Source organism: Phocoena sinus, chromosome 4 (assembly GCF_008692025.1).
Source record: "Phocoena sinus isolate mPhoSin1 chromosome 4, mPhoSin1.pri, whole genome shotgun sequence".
Lineage (NCBI taxonomy): Eukaryota > Metazoa > Chordata > Mammalia > Artiodactyla > Phocoenidae > Phocoena > Phocoena sinus.
Genome location: NC_045766.1, coordinates 9,995,711 through 10,020,211, shown reverse-complemented (window position 1 = coordinate 10,020,211; position 24,501 = coordinate 9,995,711). Strand labels below are relative to the sequence as shown.

At 50.4% G+C, this 24,501-nt stretch overlaps 1 protein-coding gene across 1 annotated transcript in view; it reads right to left on the bottom strand.

Annotated features, from left to right (window-relative positions):
- Positions 1-589: 589 nt before the first annotated feature.
- Positions 590-24,501, bottom strand: part of RFTN1 (raftlin, lipid raft linker 1) — a 204,784-nt gene continuing 180,872 nt past the window's right edge. Inside the window, exons 8-10 of the mRNA XM_032631078.1 lie at positions 12,058-12,161; positions 9,593-9,674; positions 590-1,977 (exon numbers count right to left, since the gene is read on the bottom strand). Of these exons, the coding sequence (XP_032486969.1) occupies positions 1,570-1,977; positions 9,593-9,674; positions 12,058-12,161 (594 nt within the window). The 3' untranslated portion in view covers positions 590-1,569. The remainder of the gene's footprint in view (positions 1,978-9,592; positions 9,675-12,057; positions 12,162-24,501) is intronic.

Here is a 24,501-nt window from a genome sequence, read left to right as displayed (position 1 = left end):
AGGAAAAAGAATCTGAAAAATACATATACATGTATAACTGGAAAAAAAAAAACACCCTATCTTCTTTTCGAACAGAGCCTTCAGCCTTTCTGTAAGCTCTGGGGCTTGGGTGTGAAGTTTGCTCAAAAATCAAAAGGAAAACGACCGTACAATGTGGCTGTGTAAGGGTTTTCAATTCTGCCCTATAAAAATATATTAAAATGTGTTTTATTTTAGCAAATTTGCAAGCAGGTAAAAGACTTACCTCATTAAATAATTTACTTAAAAGCTTGGAGACATGCTTAGAAATTGACGTGGGGCTTCTTATTTGTTTTAAAAAGGTACTTGTCTCCACCACCCCGGGGTGATGGGAGATGGCCGTGCCCTGACTTACCTGGTGGCACCTGAATCCCGCTTTTTGTCTTCTTTCTACAAATGACGAGAAAGCAGAGCATGCTCAGCTGGCTCCGCTGCTTCCCCAGAAGCTTTGATCTCTACTCCAAAGTCATCCAGCTGCTGCCAGGAGTTAGAAACTTAGGAAGCGTGAATAGGGGACACGAGGCTATAGGACTTGTCGCTGCAACATGATAAATACTCAATACTCACAGTGCACTAAACTCATAGATGATTTATTGCTTTAAGTAACTAAACAAGAAAGAGAAGAGACAGGATGTTGGTCAAGACGGTTGACACTCTCTCCAAGGTTTGCCAGCTGCATCTACTTAAAGCCACATTCTGGACGATATAAACACATCATAGCATACATGGGAAGTGACTTGGCTAATGACACATGATTAAAATAGCACGTAACAAGGGCTCGCCACCAGTCGGTTTGCCTTGAAATGACAGAAAGAACGTGTGTTCATGTGATGTGCTGAATACAAAATCTTTAAAAAAACTTTTGGCATTAACACTAACACAGAATACTTTCTTGGACATTCTGCAAGAGTGGGTACACACAGAGAATTACCTCTTCATTTTCAGATTACCAGTATCTATGGGAACACTTGGAGAAAAGCCAGGAGGTGGGGCACCTCCCCTCCCAATGTTATTTTCTTTGCCAAAGCAGCAAGGTCCGGGGGGGTTAGATGGAGAAAGGCAGCCCGACTGGGCACTAGGGGTTATTACAATCACCAAGTAGCTGCAGCAGACAGCACGGGCTGGACACGGCCATCTCGGGGTGTGGGGATGAACAACTCAGCCTTGACTTGTAGACAGGGAGGCACGGGGATTTGGCCCAAAGGCCCCCTGGAGGCTCTGGGTGGGGGTGGGCCCAGGCACTGGATGGCCCAGCCCCTCCCTGGAGGAGTGGTGTGGAGCCGGGGCGGGGCCTCCAGCCTGCATGTCTGGAAGTAACCTGTCCTCTTGTGTTCTAACACCAGGGCCTTACGACACATTTCAAATGGATGTGCAGAAACCAACACTGTCAGGGAGCCAGCTCCTCCTCGGAGGGCTCAGGTAAGCTCGCAAGGAGAGGTCAAGCCAAGCCGAAGGGTAACATGTGACACCAGGGCACATCAGCCCCCAGCCCAGCTGGCACTGTGCCCCAGGTCTGCCAGCTCTTCACGCCCCAGCACTGCCTGCTGAGCCTCAGTTGTCCTCTGCTGCTGCGGGCTCTGCAGCCATCTCCTCAGCATCCCCCTCCCCGGCATCCTCTCTAGGATCAGGACCGGGGTGCCCAGTGCAGCCCCCTGCCGGGGCGGGGCTGTGGCCGAAGGGACCGTTCTGCACGGCCCCAGCCTCCACCCAGAGCCGGCCGTCAGGACACAGCTTTTCTCCCGGGACCTCCGCCTGCACGGGGACCTTCGCCTCCGCGGAGGCCCAGTCCTCCTGCTGCAGCCCCAGCACACGGTTTTCCACGTCTCCGGCTTTGGGAAACTGGTCTTCTAGATTCCTCTCATTTTCCTCTGCTTGCTGCTTTTCTCTGGCACCGAGTTTACCTCTGGATTTCCTCATCTGCCTGTTGTGCATTTCGTCTCGGGAGAATCGCCACTGAAACTAGAAATCAGAGACGATGGGGATAAATACATGCATCCTCTGTGAATCTAGAGCTTCCCCTGGATGTTTGTTTGCATTCACTCCCACATCACCTCTGGCAGCAAGACGCAATGCCCGGTATTCCCGGAGCAGGGCATTCCTGGCACCAAACCGAATCACAGCCCAAATGTCACACCCACCCAGAGCCTGCTGATCCTGCCATGGCGTGTATTTCAGATGTGGATTCCAGGGTTTTGTAGGGGACGAGGGGTATTTCTTTCAGCTGGCCCCATACCAAAGGCCTGGGAAAGAAGGTGCTGAAATCTTATCGTTTGGAGGACCAGGATGGGTGAGGGGACACGGGCCTGTTCTTCCTAAGTGCCAGGGCTCCGGCCACTTCTTTCCACTCTGAGCAGCTACAGATACTACGCACTGGTCACCACCTCATCAGCTCACCCCAGCCAGAAGGGCACTGAACCCGGGTGCTCAGGTCCCCCTGTAGGATGGGCAGGCTGACAGCCCCCAGCCAAGCTCCTCTCTGAGTCCGGCCACCTCCCCAAAGGTCTCACTCCCTTCCAGGGGCAAGCTACGACCGATGACTGGTCCAGGCGTGGACAACGGCCCATCCTCCTGTTTCCAACTCTGGGCAACTCTAAAAGACCATCCCTGCTCCAGAGCTACGATCACAGCCCAACATCTCCCTCTGCCCACTCCTGCGCCCTCCTTCCCCAACAGGTGTTATTCCCGAGGGCACTCCCCCTAAAACCGCATCCAAATCCATCTCAGATGCTGCTTCCCAGGGAGCCCCACCTGCATTTCCCTGTGGGACAGGGAAGTCTGTGGAGCTCAGAGAGGATCAAGCGCACAGTCAGCAACAGAGCTGGGCAAGGACGGGGTCACATCAAAGCCGTGGAGGGATCCGCCCACGTGAAGAGTCCACCGCCCCCGCCCCAGACTGGCCCGTGTTCTCATCTATACAACGGGGGGAGTAACTCTAACTTAAATCAGGGTCGATAACTTTTTCTGTACAGAGGCAGGTAATAACTATTTTAAGCTTTGCAGCCTTATGTTCTCTGTTGCAGCCATTCAACTCTGCCATAGCACAAAAGCAGTCATGGGTAACACGTGAGCAAACGGGCATGACTGTGTTCCAATAAAGCTTTATCTACAAAAACAGGCAGTGGGCCGGATTTGGCCTGAGAGCCGTAGTTTGCCAAACTCTGCCTTAGAGGGTATTTATTTCGATTCAATGATGCAATAATCCACATAGCAGGCTTAGCACTGTGCCCAGCACACAATATACCCGTGTGTCTGCTGTTACCATTACTGACACAAGATGTGAGTCCAGAAGGTCAGGGATGCCATCTGTCCTCTGCACCCCTGCATCCCTGGGATACAGCATGGAGCCTGGCACAGAGAAGGTGCTCAAAACCTTTTGTGAGATGGATGAATGGAAGGACGGCAGAGCCCGGCCAAGCTAGCCAAGCTCCCTGTTTCAGGGGAGCCGGTCCTGAAATTTTAAGAGTCAAAACACTGCTTGGGGCTTAGTGAGGAGTTACTGGTGCATCCACACATCAGGTCTGGCTGATCTCCAGAAAGAGAAATTAATTTGAGGAAGAAAAGAGGGGGAAAAATTCAAAGTCCTGCTGAGTCTGCTGACAGCAGGAGCTGCTCTGGAGGAAGACAGTTTGGGAGCCTGTGTGCTTGGAATAAATCCGGGCGAATGAGCTCCAGCAGACACAGAAACGTGAAGGGTAGTAAAGGAAGACTCGGAGAAATGGGTCCCTGTGTTTACAAGAGAGGGATGCACTCCTGGGTAACAACGCAGCGAGAACTGTGGCCTTCTTCCACTCCCCAAACATAAGGGGTCCCCCAGTCTTCCTGAGCAAAGGCCCCTCTGAGCCCTGCCATCCTGGGGCCCCGGTCCCCGGTGCTCAGAGTCAGGGGCCTGGAGCTGCGTGCTGCACACCTGGGGTGACACCAGCCACAGGGTCCTGGGGACGTGCCACGCCCAGCTGTGAGAAGCACGGAGAACAAGAGCGAAGCCCCGAGAGTGCTGGGTGGGGGAGGACTGGAGTCAGGAGGCCCCGGGGAGAGACGGGTCTTGCTGGGAAGAGAATCGGGGGCCTGGACCCCGGGCAAGGGCCTCGGCCACCCCGCAGGTGCAGCTCCGGGCCCCAGGGACACGTGGTTGCACTTGAAGTTCCACTTCTTTCTTTCGTTTCATTTCTTTCCACTTGAGTCGCGGCACACTGGTTTCACCAAATATGGACTTAAATCTAAGCCATTCTGTGACTGAAAGAAAAATAAAGGGAGCCATCCGTTCGAATGACTTCTGGCGAGGCTAGAGAGGGGAGCCCGGGAGGGCAGTTGCACCATCCGTGGAAAACCATTTCCTAAGGCTTTACCATGCATAGATAAATCTGAGTACTTTGCTAGGAAGAAGCAAAAATGTGCTATGTGAATTCTTAAAAATCTGCCAACTTTGTGGCGTTTTCGGTGGTAGAAGTCTACTTCCTCAAATAAGACATCTGCCTAAACACACTCAGGGCTCCGAGGCTGAACGCAACCTGGGGTTCGTGTGTTGAGCCCCTTTTGGACAAGACTGGTAAATTTGAATATTCCATCAAAGAAGAGGAAAAAGAGTGAAGTGCGTGCTGAGGTTAGGATTTAACATTTATCCTGTCTTCCTCCACCCGCCCTCCCTGCAAATCCCAAATGAGTTCACCTACAGCGTTGGCTGGGTTTCCCCAGGGCACTCCTTTTTGGGGGTTCTCTTGTACGATGGCTGATGGACTTCCCTCTGGGGGTAGTTTGAGTTTCTTCCACCCAAGCCATGAGTTTGCAACAATGGACCCCCTCTGCAGGTGAAGTGGTGCCTCAGACCCCAACCCAAAGGCACCCACTTCAGTAGACACTGCCAAGCAGGCATCTTGGGGACCCCTAAGCACCAGTGCAGGACCAGGACCTCTGACCTCAGCACAGATGCTGCAGCCTCCAGCGCCAGCCCGGCATGGCTCTTGGGTACCAGCTCTTGGGTACCAGGCAATCATGCTTCATAACTGCTGCCTTGTCGTGCGCAGAAGCTGCTGCGTTTTAATCCCAGCCCAAATGGAAGAGCCTTTTTTTTTTTTTAATGGATGTCTCCAAACAGACCCTCTGCATTTTGCATGTTCTTAGAAAAAGGCCAGTCAAACGGGCCTATATGTAGCGATCCGAGAGGCAGTCAACTCTCAGAGAAGCTAGAGGAAGTTTTACTTTTGCCAGAAAACGGGAGATTGCTTCGGCTGAAAGGCCCTAAATGCTAAGACACCAAAGCATTACACGTAGTGTGGTGGCTAAGACCCCGGTTCAAACCTCGGTTCTGGCATTCGTTAGCTGTCTGTCTTTGGGCAAGTTATTCATCTCCAAAAGAGCTGCCCCTGCCCCCAGGTCTGGGTGCACACCCCGGGGGCCAACCCACACCGTAGTGGATGGGCACAGCACCCTCTGCGGGTGGGCGGTGTATAGCTGTGCCCATTCTACCTGTGCCAGACTCCATCCTGGACCCTGGCTATTTTCTAATGCAAACCCGATGTCCTCTCAGAGGCTGCTCTTGCTATAAATAGACAACAGACTCATGGTTCCTCGGGTGCCTGGCCATATCCAGCTTCCTGTAGAGGATCACACTGCATTGATCTCCTGATATAATACGACAGAAGGACACAGACCGGAAAGGGCCTGTGGCGGGCACACCAGCCACCTTCTTCAGGACCCTGCCTGGGCTGCTGGGCAGAGAAAGATTTGGGACTGTCCATGCCGAGCTGGATGGGAACTACTCCAGCCAATGTTTTTCTGTCCTTCGGAGTCATCCCAGAAAAATCTGCCAAGCCAAATGTCTTCGAGGACTGCACCGTTTTCTGTGTCCTCAGATGGGGAGTGGTGATGTCACTGACTCCCCAAACTGCCCGGGGTCCCCAAGCCACCACAGCTGTCCCGGTGCTGCAGCCAGGTCACCCGGAGGTTCTGGCTGGAGTCTTCTCCTTTCCTTCTCTCCTTTTGAAGAGGGCATTCTCATGAAGCAGGGAAGTAGCAGTGGCCCGAACTCAGGGTCTATATAATCTAAAAGCTAAATGTTCTGAGTGTCTCACACTGGGACAAGCTTTCCCATTTCCCTGAATCCCCAAAGCGGTACTCTCATTAGGCACTGTTAGCACCATTATTATGATGAGCATGTAGAGGTTCAGAGGGGTTAAGTAACTTGCCCAAAGTCACACAGTCACAGTCTTTACGGAACAACCAAAACTACACTTGGCCCTTGGACGATGCAGGTCCACTTACACACGGATGGTTGGCAAGAGTAAAAACTACAGTGCTGTTCGGTCAGTGGTTGGTTGCATCCTCGGGTCAGTGAACCTTGGATACGGAGGGCCCACTACAAATTACACTCGGATTAACCTCCACGTTGTTCAAGGGTCGACTGTATTTCAGATCCGAGGCGGTAGAGCTTTCCGTGCGCAGGCTCTGAGGGGAGAACTGTAGCATCCACAGCCTGAAGGATGCATCAAAGCCTGAGCAGTTCCAGGGCGAGTCTCTGAACCCAACCAGCAGCTGCAAGTTGAGCAGGGTGGATGGGCCTTCCTGAGCCGGGTGTGTGTGTGGCACGTGAGTGTACTGCCGGTACCTAAACTGAGAAAAACCCGACTAGCGGTCCATGCCAGAAGTGCGTGCAGAAAAGGAAAAATCCTCCGCTTTACAGCAGCGTGTGTGTCCAGAGCTCCACGTCAGCAGGGCTGGTGATTTCATTCACACATTAAGAAACCGTCCGTATCTGCCTCCACTTCAAGTAACTTAGTGGGAAGGCAGACTTCTCCCGTGTCGTAGAAATCACCTGTTACCTTCCAAGGAGGTTAATATTTGCTTTGAAAGCCACACTCAGAGGTACACAGAGAGGTTTCTTTCAAACGGTGAAAGGTCTTGACTGGAGGCTTTTGTCCACTTGGCTGATTAAAGAGGACTAAATATGCTCCATCCTTGATGTTTGAATCTTGCAATCTCTTGTCTGAAATTTCAGCGCTAGACATACTGTGCATGTCTCAGGCTCAGAAGTTTGATTATTCACTCATTGATCCAGCAAGTATTTGCTGAGTACTAACTAAAAGCCAGGCATTGGGCATACGACAGTGAGGACCAAAAGGGTCTGTTCTCACAGAATGAACGTCTGATTCTACTGGTGGAGGATTGACCACAAATAGTTAGAAACAGAGAGGAGAGGAACGTGGCTCTTCCCAGTGAATCACAGAGGAGCCTGGCTTGGTCTAAATGGAGAGAACACCATCCCCAAAAAAAATGCAAAGGAAGAGAACATCTGGGGCAGAGGAACTGCCCAAGCAAAGGCCCTGTGGCAGCGAGGGGCATGGACGCGCATGAAGGCCAGAGTGGCTGGAATGCGGAAGACGGGGGCCAGATCCCACAGGGCTATGTGGACCACCGTACAGGCTTCCATCTTTATCTTAAGAAAAACCCAAAGCTTTAGAACCATTTTAAGCAGTGGAGTGACACGAGCCAATTTACTTTTTTTTAAAGTTCACTTTGGCACTGAGTGGAGAACATGTCTGAAGGGGACACCTGTCATCAGGAGATCGGAGGAGTAGTCCAGGCCGGTGGTGATGGAGAGAAGAGGGGGTTCCAGAGTGTCTAGGACCTAAAACAGATGTGCCTTAAGGACAGACTGAATATGGTGGGAAGGAGATGGAAGCACCGAGGGCGACCTCTAGGTGTGTGGGAGCCTCTGGGCCATGGAAGCACTGTTCCTCTAAGGTCGGGGGGTGGGGTGAGTAGCCGCAGGGCAGGTGGAGCTGGGGTCCCAGGGGAGAAGCCAGGGCTGAACATGCAGAGGTAAGACTCGTTGACACAGAGGTGGTGAGAGAGATTTTCTCACTCTGGGGGTGGATGAGATTTTCTAAGGAAGAGGTGAGAGAAAATGGGGAGAAACGGGGCTAGAAATGAGGAACTAGGTGGGAAACCAGGCGAGAGTGGTGGGACAGCCGAGAGAAAACAGTGCTTCGAGCGATGGAGGGTATGAACGGTGTCAGTGACGCGGGGTCTAGGGCACGGTGAGGATGGAGCCGTGGCCAAGGGTGGGGGGGGCACCGTCTCTTGGGAGCAGGACGATGACCCGTCAGCTGAGCGAGGAGTGGATGACGGGGGTGATGGGATGCTACAGTCCCCCCATCTGGGGCTGTAACAGTGAGGTGGCCTGCCCAGGTCACAGAGAGAACAGTGCTTGTCACCCCAAGCCCTGGAATGAGCAGGTCTGCCCGGGTTCGTGCAGCTCACTGCGGTGGACGTCTCTACCGACCAGAAAAGGCTGACTCCCACCTCCCTGGATTTCCCCTGAGGTACGCTGTTCTACTTTCTTACAGCAGCCTTAAAGCTCTACCCCTAACGTCTCCCTGCCCTCGGGTTTCCGCTGGCTTGTCCCCTGGGTGAGATGTGCAGCCTTCACCAGGATCAAGCCGCCCGTCTGTCCTCTGGGATCTGCTGGCACCACAACCAGGACGCGCTGGCAGGAAAAGGCAGCACCACGCCCTCCTCGTCAGGGCAAAAGCTGGCGGGAGACCTCGGCGGTGCTGCTAGAATGTCCCTGCGTGAATGCAAAGCTGTGGCCGGTGGCAGCCCGGGGCCATCTGTCTTCCAGCTGGTGGCCGGCTGCTCCTGGCGGGCAACGGTGGCTTCGGTGGCTGCCTCTGGTCTTCTGCTGCTGTCACCTGTCACACTGGCATCTCCGAGCTTGGAGAGCCCTTCCTCCGCACTGCACCCCAGCTGGCTCCGGAGCTACTTCCTTGGCGTTCCTCCCACAAGGGGCCCCCCCTCGGATTTGTTGGCTGCAGAGAAACCGCGGGTGGGGAGCTCGGGGATGGTGCCCAGCGAGGGGACGGGCGGGTCTGGTGGGCTCTGCCCCACAGTGTGGCCTTGTCCGTCACAGGCGGAGCCAGCTAGCTCCAGGCGCTTGGAAGGTTCCCTCGACTCTCTTCCCGAGTGACCGTGAACACGGGGGTGTGAGGCACCGGAATCATGTCACACGAGGGGAGGACTTGGCCTCAGTCTCAGGAAACGCGGGCAAAACTGAGAACGGCCACGTCTCTCAGTGCCACTGTGTTTCTGGGACAGTTCACGTGACGTCCAGGGAGAGGGGGAAGGCCCCTGGCCATTCCAGGACAGCCTGGACTGAGGACTCACTCCATAGGGGAGATGCCCTCTGTCTGTACGAGCCACTGCCACTCAAACCTGCAGGGCGGGGTCTGTGGGGAATGTGGTCTGGCAGGTTCTCTCTGCCAAGCTCCCCAAACTTCTGACGTCCCAAGGGACCCACGGGCAGGGCAGGGCGTCAACCAGCTTGTAACGAGATTAAGAGATACAGAGAAGCTGGGCGTGAGCTCGGCCGTCCCAGCCCTAGTCACACTGCAGCTGCCTTCCCACTCCCCCTTCAGCCTCGTGAATGCTGGTGGCCTGAGCATCCTCGCAGGAGGAGACCGGCGACAAGGCCCTCCGGCGCTCCGGCGCCCTCACCTGCCGCGGATGTGACTCACGTCACTGAGGGGCTCAGGTGTCCCTGGGCTCTGGTGAGCAAAACAGAGCAGCCAAGGTCACTCACCTTTGATTCTTTCTTCTTGATTTTCTGAGGTAGACACGGTCTCTGAAGAAAGACAATCTGCTTGGTGGATACGTTCCCCTCCCTGTAACACAGGCAGAGCTGAGAATGAGTGAGTCCTTTATACCTAGAGGCGCCCCGCACCTCACACGGAGGCCGCCATCCTGAACTTCATCCAGGCCGGCTGCCCGTGGGAAGGAAGGTGGCCGCTCGAGAGTGAGAGGTCGGAGGTCAAGAAGCCCCCCACCTTCCCACCCCCAGGCCCCCCACGCTTGCTTGCTATCGCAGGGGCCCAACTAAACCTTTGTGTGCCTCCTTGAAAGGCAGCTTCCTGGCTGAAAACCCCCTTTCCCGCGATGTGAAATGACAGCTACCATCTTGGCCAAATGATGACAAAGTGGCCTCAGTGAATACCAGAGGGTGGAGGCCTCTTCCAAGTCTCTTTGGGAATGAGGCCGAGGAGGGACCTGGTTGGCCTGGGATGGGCGGCCAGTGAGGACCTGAGCGATTACAGGAGCTTGGGCAGAGGGCCTGGCTGTGCATGGGTCCCGGCCACCACCCTGAGTCACCCTGAGTCACCCTTGTGAGCAGCGGGAACTGGCATTAACGAATGGGCTGGGGGCACTATTCATTTTTATGGCACAGGGGGTGCGCCTTCCTCCCAGGAAGGCAGGCTCTCAAGGAGCTGCCTTTAAAGGTGCTAGAAATATTGTGATAGAGATCATTGTTTTCTGGCCACCGCGAACCCCGCGCCTTCGGATCACTTTCTTAAACCTCTATTTGGCAAACGTCTTCTCTGCTGAGGTGATGTGTCACTACGTGGGGTGCTGGAGGGAAAGGAGGTAGAGGACACTAGCATTTTCTATTTTGTGCTCCAGCCGGGCTGGGCGATTGCACCCGGCGCTCCAAACAATGGGACCCCTACTTCCACCAACGGGACAGGACAGGACAGCTCAGCTTGGTCAAGGAGCAGGCCGGGGGTCACACAGTGGGGATTCTGCCCGGTCCCATGTACTCTCCACTCCACTGCAAGGGTCATTTAAAGCCACGAAGGTGGAGGATCATGGAGGCTTATTTAGAATGTGGGACTGCTTGAGACAGAGAGACCGTCCCTACCCTCCGGGCTGCGAGCACAGAGCCAGCGGGGGCTTCACGTTCAGATATATTCAGGGGGGCTCTTGTCCTCTGGAATGCAAGGCAGGCAGCATTCTTAGTTGCATGGACTAGGAAACTGGCTCAAAGAAGCTACGTGGACTTGACCAAGGTAGACAGCAATCGGCCGACTCAGGACTTGGGTTCAAGCTCTGGGTCACAAATCCGGAGTTCCTTCCCCTCCACGGCACCACCCTGTGCCCACAGAAATCTTGGCCAAGAAGCAGTACGGAAATCTCCCGGTGGCGCAGGGCCCAAGGGCAGCTGCAGACTGGCTCCTGCAGCTGCACAGACCCGGGGGGTGGGGGACGTGATGAGGGCCCAGGAGAGGCAGTGATGGGCGCCCACCCTCCTGCCTCTGTCTGTGCTCTGGGGCTGCACTGCCTGCTGTCCCCCAGGTCACTAGGCTTGCCACAGGCCGTCCATAACCTGCGGGCGTGAGCACGCAGCAGGACTCAGGTAGCGTGGGGCTGAGGGCCATGGGAGGGGGTACCCCCAGAGGTCAGCAAAGAGGTGGCCCGTTGTAGACTGAGGGTCTAGTCGCGGGTTCTGCCACTTGCTGGCTGTGTGGCCTTGGGTATGTGATGGAGCCTCTCTGAGCCTCAGTTTCTTCATCTGTAAAATGGGAACCACATCTATGCTTACCACCCCACAGGTAGTTAGAAGGACCAGCTTGATAGCAAACCCAAAAGACAGATGGAAGGGCTTTTAGGGTTCGTAAGACTAGGATAAGCCCACGGGCTCAAGGGACGGCAGGCAGAGCTGAGGGTGGACAAACGACCATGAACGTGAAATCGTAGGGAGGGCCATAGCCAGGGCTGAGACTCCAGGGCCTCACGTCCCCTTGGTGGGGCTACTGACCAGCAACATGACCTTGCGCTAGCGCTTCAACCTCCCTGGCCACACTTTCCTCAGCTATAAAATCAGTTAAATACAACCAAAAAAATCCCACCTCACCTCACAGGATTTTCTGAGGACTAGATGAGACTTTGCATGCGCGCCAGCAACGTGCCTGCCTAGCCCAGCACGGGGCACACAGCAGATGCTGAGTTTCTTTTGCATCTGAGAGCCCTGGGTCCCCTCAGCCCAGGTGACAGGCTAGGCAGCAATGGCTCACTGGCCGAGGCTCCCCACGTGGGAAGAGGGGTGCTCCGGGTGGGGGGGTAGTTAAGACTCTGAAATCCTGACCCTGCCGTCTCCCAGGTGGAGAACTGATGTAACAGCACCAGACTCACAGGGATTCAATAAGTTACGCACGGAAGAGCTTCTGGGGAACAGTGCAAGTGTTCAGTAACAGTAATGGTGGTTATTTTTACCTCGTTGTCTTGACGACTGGAGTTGGCAGCACACAAGTGAGTTGCCAGCCGTAGGCGGCCAGAGAGTTCAGCAGGGGCACGTAGTCTGTCTGCACCTCGACACCCTGGGGAGAAAGGCCACAGTCAGGGCTGCAGCTGCCTCAAGCCAATGACGTCTGAGGGACAGAGAGGGGACCGTCCAATCCACCAACCCAACAAAGCAGAAAGGGGCGGGATGCCCTGTAGCCTGGGGCCCTACTCCAGCTCCAAAGATGCTTCAAGAGCTTGGAGCCCAACTGCCAACATGGGATCTCTTTCCAGTCCCGACTCAGTCTGTGCAGTCGGCAAAGAGATGGAGCCAAAGGGTTGATCCATTCATTTTGTTTTATTCTTGTCTGGACAAATAGCTTCCTGTGAGTTTCACTGAAGAAACACCATCACTTCTCCTCCAAGACGTACCTAAGCCCATGACAACACCCACTGCTTGGATGGTTTCAGAGCATCTTGTGGGGAGTTAAATTACATTTGACAAATGATCGAGTCATCTGCATCCAGCCACAGCGGCAACACACACACACACACACACACACACACACACACACACACACACACACACCCCTGCACGTGCACACAAACAGGGAGCTTCACCTGTGTTACACATCCCGCCGTAAAGGAGTAGATGAAAGGTGTTTCATTTGGAATCAGGGAGGAGTGGGGGGAGGGGACTGACGCTTGCCTTTCAATTTAAAAACCCAGTCCTGCCCCCACAGGGAGACAATCCCACTGTGAGGCCGCCAGCCTGGGCCTCACATCCTGCTTTCTCGAGAGGCAGGCTAACTTCCGACTCCAGCCCCAGCCCTCCCTGCGTAGACTCTGCACCCACTCTCTGCTCGGTCAGCTCCTGGTAATGGCTTCAAACACTGCTGACGTGTGTAGAGTCCTTCCAGCGGAGGCCACCACAGGACTCATTCAGCAAGTACCTGGGAGCCCAGGTGGGTCGGAGGTGAATGAAGGCACAGTCCTGCTGCTGGAGTTCAGTCCAGGAGAGGCCACGGCACAAACACGCATGTGACCGAAATAAAAAACAACCCACTGGCAGGGCCATAAGGCTGGACTGTTAGCAAAAAGATGGTGCGATTGTGGTCAGGGAGGGCTTCCTGGGGCTCAGGGGCTGGGTGGAGATGGACAGGCGGAGCTGGGGAAAAGGCATTCCAGGGGGGACCCCAGCACAGACAAATGGCAGACCGCGAGGGGCCTGGAGCGCTGAGAAGAGGCTCACCCGGGGAGCGGCGCTGCTCAGAGGGGACCGCCCACGGCAAGGGGCTGTCCTGCTGGAGGCCTTTTGGGGACAGAACCAGGGGCCAGAAGAGACATGAGGGAACAACCAGCCCTGCTTCTCCCAATGGCTTTTAAAACTCCTATCACTGGGCATCCATCCCAGCGTGGCTACTGGGCAACCAATGTACCCTTGGGGAGCCTCAACTATATAAAGTAAGCCTTGGCCTATGTCAGTGGTTCTCAAAGTGTGGTCCCCAAGCCAGCAGCATCACCTGGGAACTTGTTAGAAATAGAGTCTTGGGACCCCACCCAGACCTGCACAATCAGAAACTCTGGGGGTGGGACCCAGGGGTCTGTTTTTTTTTTCTTTTCTTAATTGAAGTGCTGTTGAGTTACAATGTTATATTAATTTCAGGCATACCCCATAGTGATTCAATATTTTTATAGATTATACTCCATATCAAGTTACTATAAAATATATATTCCCTGTGCTGTACATTACATCCTTGTATCTTATCTATTTTATACATAGTAGTTTGTACCTCTTAATCCCCTTTACCTATCTTGCCCCTCCCCCCTTCCTGATAACCGCTAGTTTGTTCTCTATATCTGTGAGTCTGTTTCTGATTTGTTATATTCATTCATTTTATTTTTTAGATTTCACATATAAGTGGAAACATAAAGTATCTGTCTTTCTCCATCTGACTTATTTCACTAATAAGCATACTACCCCCCAGGTCCATCCGTGTTGCTGCAAATGGCATTATTTCGTTCTTTTTTATGGCTGCATAGTATTCCATTGTGTATATGTACCACATCTTCTTTAGCCATTCATCTATTGATAGACACTTGGGTTTCTTCTGTATCTTAGCAATGATAAATGATGCTGCTATGAACACTGGGGTGCATGTATCTTTTCTAATTGGTGTTTTCTTTTCTTCAGATACATACCCAGGAGTGGAACTGCTGGATGATTCGGTAGCTCTGTTTTTTTTAGAGTGCTCCCAGTAGCTGAGATGCAGCTAAGTCTGAAAAGTACTGCCTAGATAATCAATTAGGTTTCTACGGATGACAGAAAAGAGTCTGCCATTTTGTGGCCAGAAATGATCAGCTGTTAACTTTTGAATTTCCTCGAAAGGCAAGCTGTTACCTTTCCTTTCATCCTCCAGGAGGGGAGAAGTCGGGGGACTTTGAAAGGCTCTGCTCTGTTACTAATACTGGTTCAGCAGAAAGCAATGGCGGGGGGAAGGGGAGAAGGTGGGGGGACAAAAGAAGGGGGGTGGGCATGGGGCAAGGGAAGGAGGAGAGGAAGGGGAGTTAATGAAGGAGGGGAGCAGGAAGAAAAGGAAAAGAGAGGAGAGACAGGTACAAATACAACCAACTGACGGGAGAGGGACAGGCAACCCCACTCTGGCCCCGTCCCTGAAGCCCCCATTCAGGCCAGAGGCGGCAGCGGATGACCCAGCCACCCCTGTCTCTGCTGGTCTCCGGACACACGGGACCTCCCTTCCAGACCAGTTACGGCCAGTGTCCCTTGTGCTGGGCAGGGCCCTCACCACCTGCTGTGGCAGCTTTATCCTGAGAACCCGTGCCCCCATCCCTGCATTCCTGATTTAAAGAGAAGAGAGAGAAAATGGTACATCCACACTCAAGCTCTGCAAGGTTAAGATTACTTGGGTCTATCAAGAATAACCTTCCCACTTTATCAAGCACTCCGACAAACCAGCCACAGACAGTCACCATGGCAACCAGGACAAGCGTGGTGCTCACAAAGCCCTGAGTGGCAGGATGGAGTCCTTTTATTGGTGCCTGTGCCCCGGCCGGGTTTTCTCCTCGGGTACCCAGCACGGCGGGACAATGGGCACCCCCGAGGCAGCCTGACCCGCCTGCCCAGACAGGCCTCGAAGGGCTGCTTCTGCTTTGCTCTATTTTATTCCCCTCATTCACCATCTTAAAGAGAAAGACGGCAGGATTTCTCCCCAACAGCTTTTCCCCTCAAGGTAGGGGATGTCAGCCAGAGGGTACAGAATCATAAAGACTAAAAGGAAGAAGCGAAAACACAGCAAAACATGACCCTGCTTGAGAGAGCTGAGAGTTCAATCACAAGTGTTCCCAGCCGGCTGTCACAGGACGGGTTGAAAAGTAAAATACAAATGGTAGGGGGTGAGGTGTTTCATTCTGCCAGACTCTCCCACTCCAACCCTCTGGGCTGGTCTTGATTTAATTAACGGTTAATGTGGTTTTCCGCAAGCACCTATCAAAGCCGGTTTGCATATTATCAACACAGTCAGAAGACGACATTTCTAAAATATGACATGAACTCCATGCAGTCAGTGGAAGAGGCTTTCAAGTCCATTAGCTGAGAAAGGTGGTCGGAAACGCATCGGATGGAAGGCTCTCTTTGATCTGCTTTTCTGTGACACTCCAGTGAGGAGAGAAAAGCACAAACAGCACTCCAAAGCCAGCCCGCTTATCAAACGAAAAGACATTTCTTTCTGGGAACAGGTGCAAAAATTTTAATTAACTCTCCACTCTCCTGTGTGGATACGTAATCTCCGATCACACCTGGAGTGTTAAAAAAAAATGAAGCATGTCCTGTGGTTCTTTGACTTGTGTAAAAGCGTTTCGTTTGTATTTATGGCTCTTTTTCCTTTGTTCCCTGTAATTTCTCCGTAGTTGCAAATCCACTAAAGAAACAGGCATCCGACACAACTTTCCCTTACCCTCCCAAAACAGAACAACACGATGTAGAGTTTACTAAGAAATGCGTGTGTCTTTTGATCCTTTCAAAGATCCTTTGTGCAGGGGAATATTAGGAGGTAACACATTGGTACAGTGAGAAAGTTTGTATCCTGATGGCAGTGTGCTCTTCTTTTCTTCTTGTTTCCATTCTGGAAGAATCTGGGAGAAAAACAGCTTAAAAGATGATACTTTGCTCCTTATTCATGACTGTGAAGGAAGAGAGGAATTCAATTTCCATGTCTGAAAAGTATGCAGGACTTCTGGGCTGGTCTCCACACCTGAAACAATGATTGGAGACAGCCACCAGCTGGGTGCTTCCCTTCCCTTCCCTTCCCGGAGAGGGCATGTGAAGCCGGAGGCCTGCAAGAGTCTTTTGTAAAATTGCTACCGAAGCACTAATGCCTAACACTAATTGGCAGGGCCTGTTTATATACTATTTCCTTACTTATCAATTTTAGGTATCTATTGATTTCCTACCATGGGAAATGAAGGCTTAGAGCTCCCATTCACATTTCTTACTTTCTCTTTCTTGATGCCCCAAATGGTTAGAATATAACTTTAATTAAATCAAAAGTCTGTGTTTGTGTTATTGCAAATATTGCTGGGTCAAGTAATGTACTGTGACCACACCTTCTTTTTTTAAAAAAATATATTTATTATTAATTTAAATATTAATATATTTACTTAAATATATTTATATTAAATATATTTATTATTATAATTAAATATAAAATATAATATTATTATATTATAATTATAATATTATTTATATTAAATATTTAAATATATCTATTATTAAGTCCTTTATTTTTCCTGGAGTTAACTGTGGCCTCAGTTTTTTTCATCTGTGTGGTTTTACATGAACCCATCACTAATTCATTCCACATGTTCCAACACTTCTTCTTCCTGCCCATCAATAACTATCCCATGTACCTAAATATATTAGTTCTACTTTTTTCCACTTGGGGACATAATTTCTGGAACTTTCTGTACCCTTGCTTCAATCTGGTGTGGATGCTTCCCAGGGCTGTGTTCTCCCTCCACTACTGTCTATGGCTGGTGTCTTCTCTGTTTTGATTTCCTCCTCATTTTGCTGGAGCATATCCTCTAGTGGCTCCCTAGGAAACAATGCCCTGGAGGTTACTGGCATCCCCGCACTCCTAAAAATGTCTTTGTCTTCACTTTTAACTAAGTTTGGGTACAGAAGTGTAGGCTGAAATCTGTTTTTTCTTTAACACTTTAGAAGTATTGCTACACTAGCTTCTAGCTGTCAGTATTGCTATAGTGATATCTACTTGGATTACTAATACTTTGAGTGTAACCTGTTGTGCTGCTTTGGAAGATTTTAGGATATTTTTCCCCATGAAGTTCCAGAATTTCACAACATGCCTTCGTGTGTGTGTGTGTGTGTGTGTGTGTGTGTGTGTGTGTGTTTATTTAAAGGGCTGTACACTCAATGGCTTTGCACTCAAAGGATTCTTGTCCTTTGGCTCTGAAAAGTGTTTTGGTTTTCTTTTGTTGTTTTGATAATTTTTCTCTCTTCCATTTCTGTCTTCTTTCTTTCTGGACTTCCTATTAGTCGAAACGTAGGACTGATATGTTACTTTTATTACCTTTCCTTCCCCCTGTTTTCTTACTTTTTAAAAATTTTACCTTCTGAAAGATGTCCTTTATTTTGTCTTCCAGTCTTTTTGTATGTTTTAAAATGTTCTGGTGCCCTATTTTCAGACCCCAAAGCTCTTTCTTCTCTTTTGAGCATTTCTTTTTTATAGCATCTTGGTTTTGTTTCACGGATATATATATTCTATTTCTATAAGTCGTTTCGTCTGATCCTTGAATTATCTCCGCAGTCACTAGGTTGCACAAGACAGAGGTTGGAGCCAGGGATCTTACCACACTGTGTAAGGACTTCATCACAATGCCTCAGTTTTCAGCTCTGCAGTTCACATCCCACCATCCTGCAGTGATTTAGGCTTCGAAGACCAGAGCTTTCCTCAGGATCCCTTCTACATCCAGGTGCAGCTTCCTCTACTTTGCTAAATTAATCCGCCTTCCTCCATGCACCTTCCATCTTCTAAAAATCTGTTGAAATCATACATCTACCACTTTCTCTTCTTCCAATCTTTTTGTTCTTGTGGGTATCTATCCATCCATCCATCTACCTACCTATCTATGTCTCTCTCTATGTCTCTATCTACCTATTATCTTCCTATCTAACCATCCATCCACCTATCTATATACCTATCTGGCTCTATGTCTCTATCTATCTATCATCTATCTTCCTATCCATCCATCCATCCACGTACCTACTTACCTACCTACCTATATCTCTATCCATCTATCTATCTATCATCTAAAGTCATTTTTCATTATTTGTGGGAGTTCTGTTCTATAATGTTGCCACAAACACTGAATTAGCAGATACTGAACCACTGTTCCTGGGGAAATACAGGGTTAGCTTCCTGTTAGCCTCTGGTCAGATTTGTAACTCACGCCTGAACAAAGCTTACCTAACACACATATTTGCCCCATAAGGCACATCTCAGCCCTCCTGTTCTTAGGAACACAGGACAGTACTGCACCACTGTGCTTGGGGGCAACTTTATGCAGTGAAATCACCAACAAAACACACAAGCGTGTGAAAAATGTGGCACTAAGTGAAATGCGAACAGGACACTTGTTTACAGCATGACAGCTGAAATGAGAAAGCTTAGCTGGGAACATGCATGTCAGCAACATAATTTTTTTTTTGCCACTAAGTATACATCTGCAAGTGACTGTGAAAGCACCAAGAGTACTGATTTGGGGATTACAAATAAATTTACAAATAAATCTATCATTCTTTTAGTATCAGTTCACTGGGATTTTTCATAAGAGAGAAGAAATAGCTACCTATGTCCAACTCCCCACATTTAACACAATTTTATTAATTTTTAAAGGGCCTACTGGAAGCCATTTCTAAACATCTTAGAATCCAGAAAACATAAAGAAAAAATAATAAATTTGGTGACATAAAACCCCTACTGCGTGACAAACGACAAGCTATGCAAAGGCAAGAGACAAATGACAAGATGGGAAACTATTTGTAGCTCAAATTACAGTCAAAAAAGTAGCTCTTAAAAATTGATAAGAAAAGAAATCCAAATTTTAAGATGGGATGAGGCTAGGAAGAGAGTCACAGCAAAGGAAATTCTAATGGCCATAAACCAGAGGAAAATATACTAAATCTCACAATAAGAGAAGTGCAAATCAAAACTACCCTGTGATATCATAGTTTCACCTCTCATACTGGAAAACCTCCAAAGTCTGAGAACTACTTAGCTGACAAGGCTGTGGGGAGGCAAGTATTCTCATACATGGCTGGCAGGAGGACTGATTCAACCTCAGGGAGAACAATTTGACAGTATCTCTCAAAATTACAAATACATGTACCCTCTGACCCAACAACCGCACTTCTGGGAGTGGATCCTGTATATAAAAAAATGACAAATGTACAGAGTTATTCACTGGAGAACTGCTCACAATGGCAAAACACTGGACACCACCTGTGTCAATCAGTGTTGGGCTTGTTAAATAAATAATGCTACATAACAACACAATGGGTAATGGCTGCTCATGTATTGAACCAAGGCATATGGGCCAAGGACCACAATGAGAGGGAATGATTCCTATGGTAGAAAGAAGAATGCCCACTCACTCCCCCCAAATATGTCTACGTCCTAAATCCTGGGGCCTGGGAAGAGGTTGCCTTCTGTGGTAAAAGGGATCCGGCGGATTGATGAACTTAAGGATCATGGGATGGGGAGATTAAACAGGTGTGTTCAATGTGATCAACAGGGTCCTTAGACGGAAGGCAGGAGGCGGGTCAGAGTCAGGTAAGGAGAGGTGAGGATGGGAACAGAGGGCAGGGTGCTTGGCCACCAGCAGGTTGGCCTCTAGAAGTTGAAAGCAAGGAACAGATTCTCCCAGAAAGAATGCAACTCTGCCAACCCCTTGATTATAATCCCTTACAACCCGTTTTGAATTTTTGGCCTCCAGAACTGTTAAGAGAATAAATCTGTGATGTTTTCAGTCACTACGTTTGTAGTAATTTGTTACAGCAGCAATAGGGCACTCATACACAGTCTAAAGCCAGGGAAAGGTTAGATGAAAATGAAGACTTGGAGGCATTGGCCAATACGTGTGGAGAACAACTCAAGGAGGGTGAGGCTGGCTGAGGACTGGGTCTCCTGGGGCGGGGAGAGCAGAAGATGATAAAGAGCCCTGAACTGGGAGGAACTGGCTGGAGGGCAGCCCAGGGTAGGAAACACGTTTAAGAAGAAAGATCCACACCATCTAATGTCTTGAGAGGGCAAGCAACACGGAGCCTGAAAAACCATCTCTGGATAGACCGTGAGGTCTCAGGAGACCACAGCCAGGATGCTTCAGGAGGGAAGTGGCTGGCATGTAAACATGTTCTCAGGAAATCTGGGGTCTGCCTTGACATTGCCATGGCCAGCAGAGACCCTGGCCGTGATGGCACACAGGGAAGATAAGAGTCATGCCCTCAGGTGATAGAAAGTAGAGATGCAAGGACAGGGCAGGAGAGGGGAATGCCAAGCTGGAAAGAAGGAACATTTCATCTTCATTTATCAACTGGAAAGTAGGGGCTGTAACACTGCGGCGGTCTTGCAGAAAACTCCACTGAGTCCTTCAGTATCGCCAAGGGCACGACTATACCAGGTACCACGATTCACTTATGATTCTCCACATCCAGTCAACCTGGTTCTGTGCCACGCACCCGGGAAGCGAAGATGTGTGAGCCTCTTCTCCTGCTGTAGGAGATCCCGGTCCAGCGGGTGGGGAGAGCAAACATACAGTCCCTCCCCAGATGCAAGCCACCATGAGGTGTGCTGGAGGGAAGGAGAGAGGAAGGGAGGCTGTGCCACTCGTCCTCTCTGGGGAAAGGGCAAATCCATCTGAGGCCAGTGGCAGCTGCAGCAGCCCTGCCTTCCTGGCCCCCATCCCCCCACAGGCCTCCTGCAGGACCACTGCCTCTGCCAGCAGAGGGAGGGGCAAGGATGCTGGGGCCGGCTGGAGATGTTTTCCTCTTTGTTTTACACACAATGCCCCAGAAAAACATTTTGCTGATATGTAATTAGGCCAACATAATAGAGCCTAAGAAAGCCGTCCGTCTCATTTTAGACAACTTCGGCTTTCATAACGTTCAAAGAGAATACGTTTAAAAAAGAAAAAAGCTTAGCTCTCAGATATAGAAAAGGGGGCAGAGGAAAATACATGCAATGTGTGGAAAGCTGCTTTTCTAGGACTATTTACCCACCCCTGCTGGTTAATTCACATCTTTGCCTGATTTTCTCTCCCATGCAAGAAAGGCAACAAACTCTGCAGCCCTATTGAGAGCCCAACAAAATAATAATAATGACTGTTATTATTATTTGAGATACACTGTTTGCAAAAAATGGCCTCAATGATTACTTCCCTGCCTCTAGGCCTCTTTACGGCATTCTGCAGCTCCTCCCATAAAGAGGCAGAGTCCACTCCTCCACCCCTCGAGTTCAGGCTGGGCTTGTGTCTTGCTCTGACCAACAGATATGGTAGGTGTGACATTATAGTTCTAAGCCTAGGCCGCGAGTGACCTTGCTGCTTCTACCTGCTCTCAGGGAACCAAGGACAAGCCCAGGCTGGCCTGTTGGATGATGAGTCATGTGGCCCAAGCAACTAGCAGACGTGAGAGACGCCATCTTGGACCAGCGAGACGCCAGTCGACCAGCCAGTGACACGGAAGTAGAGTGAGGTTAGAGGAGCTTAGCCCAGATCAGCAGAATCACCCAGCTGACCTGTGCACTCACTACAACCATAAAGGCTGGTTATTTCAATTCGCTAAGCTTCGGGGTGCCTTATTCCACAGCAGAAGCTGATAGATTATGATTATTCTAGGGAGAGCCAAATAACCCAGCAAACCTCTAGGAGGAAAATCGGAGTGAAAGTCACCTCATCTGATTAGAGAGAAATAGAATGTAATAGCTACTACTGAATGGAGCTCGGGGTTTCTAATTTCTCACCGCTCTCAAAGCTGGCACACCACGCCCTCATCTCCTACATGCCAGATACATTGTGACCCGGCGTGGCATCGCAGCCCTGAAGTCTCACTTACGACAAGCTACCGTGAGGCCCAACACTGCCACCAGCCTACCCTGGGAGGGAGAGATTAAAAACCCACGCAGGGGGAGAGTGTGCTCGCTCGAGATGCTGTCCGGGCTTCTCCCAGAGTACCACGCATGCCCAGCTGGCAGGAAAACCAAACCTGCAGTGCAAGATATCACTCTTCCAGGTTCTAGGCCGGGCAGGTGATTTGGTCCTGGGATGTACAGCTTCGGGAGAGGGGTTAGGGGTTATGGGGTGGAGACACAGGAGATGCATGCGCGCATCAGAGCTGCCTGCTGACAGGCGCCTGCTCGACAGAGTGAGAACCACGCCAGGTGCGTGACAGTAGAGGGCTCCCAGATTACGCTGCAGGCAAAGATGCTGGACGTTTCACGGTTAAGGGGGCACGGCTGGGGCAGACCCTGACCATTAGTAGGAGAAGATGCTGCTGCCGTTCTGAGCGCAAGCAGTTAAGCGACTCAAAGCCGTTACATCCTGTGGGCTGCTCTGCGGGACCTCACGGTGGGAGAGCGCGAGCCTTGCAACCTCCAGAAGCTGACATTTCACACACACACTGAATGCATCGGGGTGAGCGCATCCTCTCCGGCAGGCAGACTTGGAAACAGCTTGGTCTGATAACAATTAAACAAGAAACATTTTCTCCATCCAGGGACTTGCCAAGTCCCTTCCGCTTGCTTTGAGGAGTGAGAGGAAATTAGACTTTCTGGGAATAAATGGGATCTGTCACTTTGTCTTTAGACAATATGAGGGATCATAGTTTTAGCCTTTCTTATTTTTTCACCGTATCTACAACCTAGAAAAAAGAGGATTTAAAAGGAGCTTTCCCACAGTATATAATTAAAAGGGATTTACTCTGGAGTGGGGAGGGGGTGGGGACGTGTGTCAGCAAAAACTCTCGAACTTAAAACTACATCAAAGTTATCACCTTCCACTACAGTGGATTCCTGACTGCTTACCAATAATCATAAAGCGTTAGCCCAGATGATGTCCCTGAACAAAGGCTGCTTCAAAATCCTAGCAGAAGCGGCAATGGAAGTTAAGGGTTATTCCACTGTCGCTGGGCGGCCCAGCAGCACTCAGAGCCACAAAGCACAGTCACTCTGAAAAGACAGTAACGTTGTAGAACATTCAGCACAACACATTTTCCCTTCCTGACTTTCTCCATCTGGTAAATTCAAGGGGCCATGGTCCCACTTCAGCGTTCGGTCAGTATTCTCTCTGGTCAATATTCTCTTGGTGGTGACCCAATTGTTAGCCTCTTGTTGCCATGGTTACCAGGAAGCTAAGTGGACCCTCCCCCTCAAGCCAAATTATGTTGCACGAGTCCCTCGGTGTGTCCTCTGAGGACCCTGCTCCTGGTAAGGGGACTTCGACTAGGGCTTCCGAGGTGCTGGGAACCACTAGCGGGAATATCCAGCCTTCAGGACACGTCAGACCCCTGACTGTCAGCTCCCCTGTCACCAGGGTTCTTCCACTCTCTCTGGTTTCCTGCTCCACTACAGCCAGGAGATAGACGCACCAGAGCCTGTCACAGACGCACTGTTGGGTTTCCATCAGCATCTGGGTTGTGACCCACCAAAGGAGGAGCTGATGAACAGAAAACCAAGGTCAAGAAAATGAAAACAGCCTCAGCGAGATCAGCCAACTCTACGTGGGGTCTTGAAGAAAACCCCCCTATTTCCCCCTGTCCCCTGCACTATCACTTCATCATACTGATCACTTCTTAACACTGATTAGCTTATCTATTTACTACTATGTCCTTCACTGGAATGCATTCTCCACAAAGCAAGGGGTTTGTCTTACTCTCAATGAATCCCAAGCAACTAGGGAAGTGTCTGGCACAAAATGAGTCAATGAATGAATGCACCTTCCCTAGCATTTCTGGGGTAGGTTCTGCCACCGCTGTCTTATATGCTCAAAATCTTATCAAAATTGCTGTAAATCACATCCAACACTAATGAGACGTGAGTTTACCATTCAAAATGGGAGTTAATCTGCCAGGATGTTGTGGTACCATCCTTCTGACCTTTCTGTATGTGGAAGTTGGAAGTATATTCATGAATGAAAATTAAATGCAGAACCACATTGGTCACCAACCACTAAGGCTACTGGATGCTTTAGCAAAGATTGGTAAAATTATTAAACTGGCCACACACAAATCCATCCCCATCCTGCATCTGTGCCCCTGCACTTTGGTGCAGATGGTCCTACCAGGAGATAATATCTATCTCACCACCTCTTGAATCTGAGTTTGGTTGTGTGACCTTCTTTGGCTGTTAA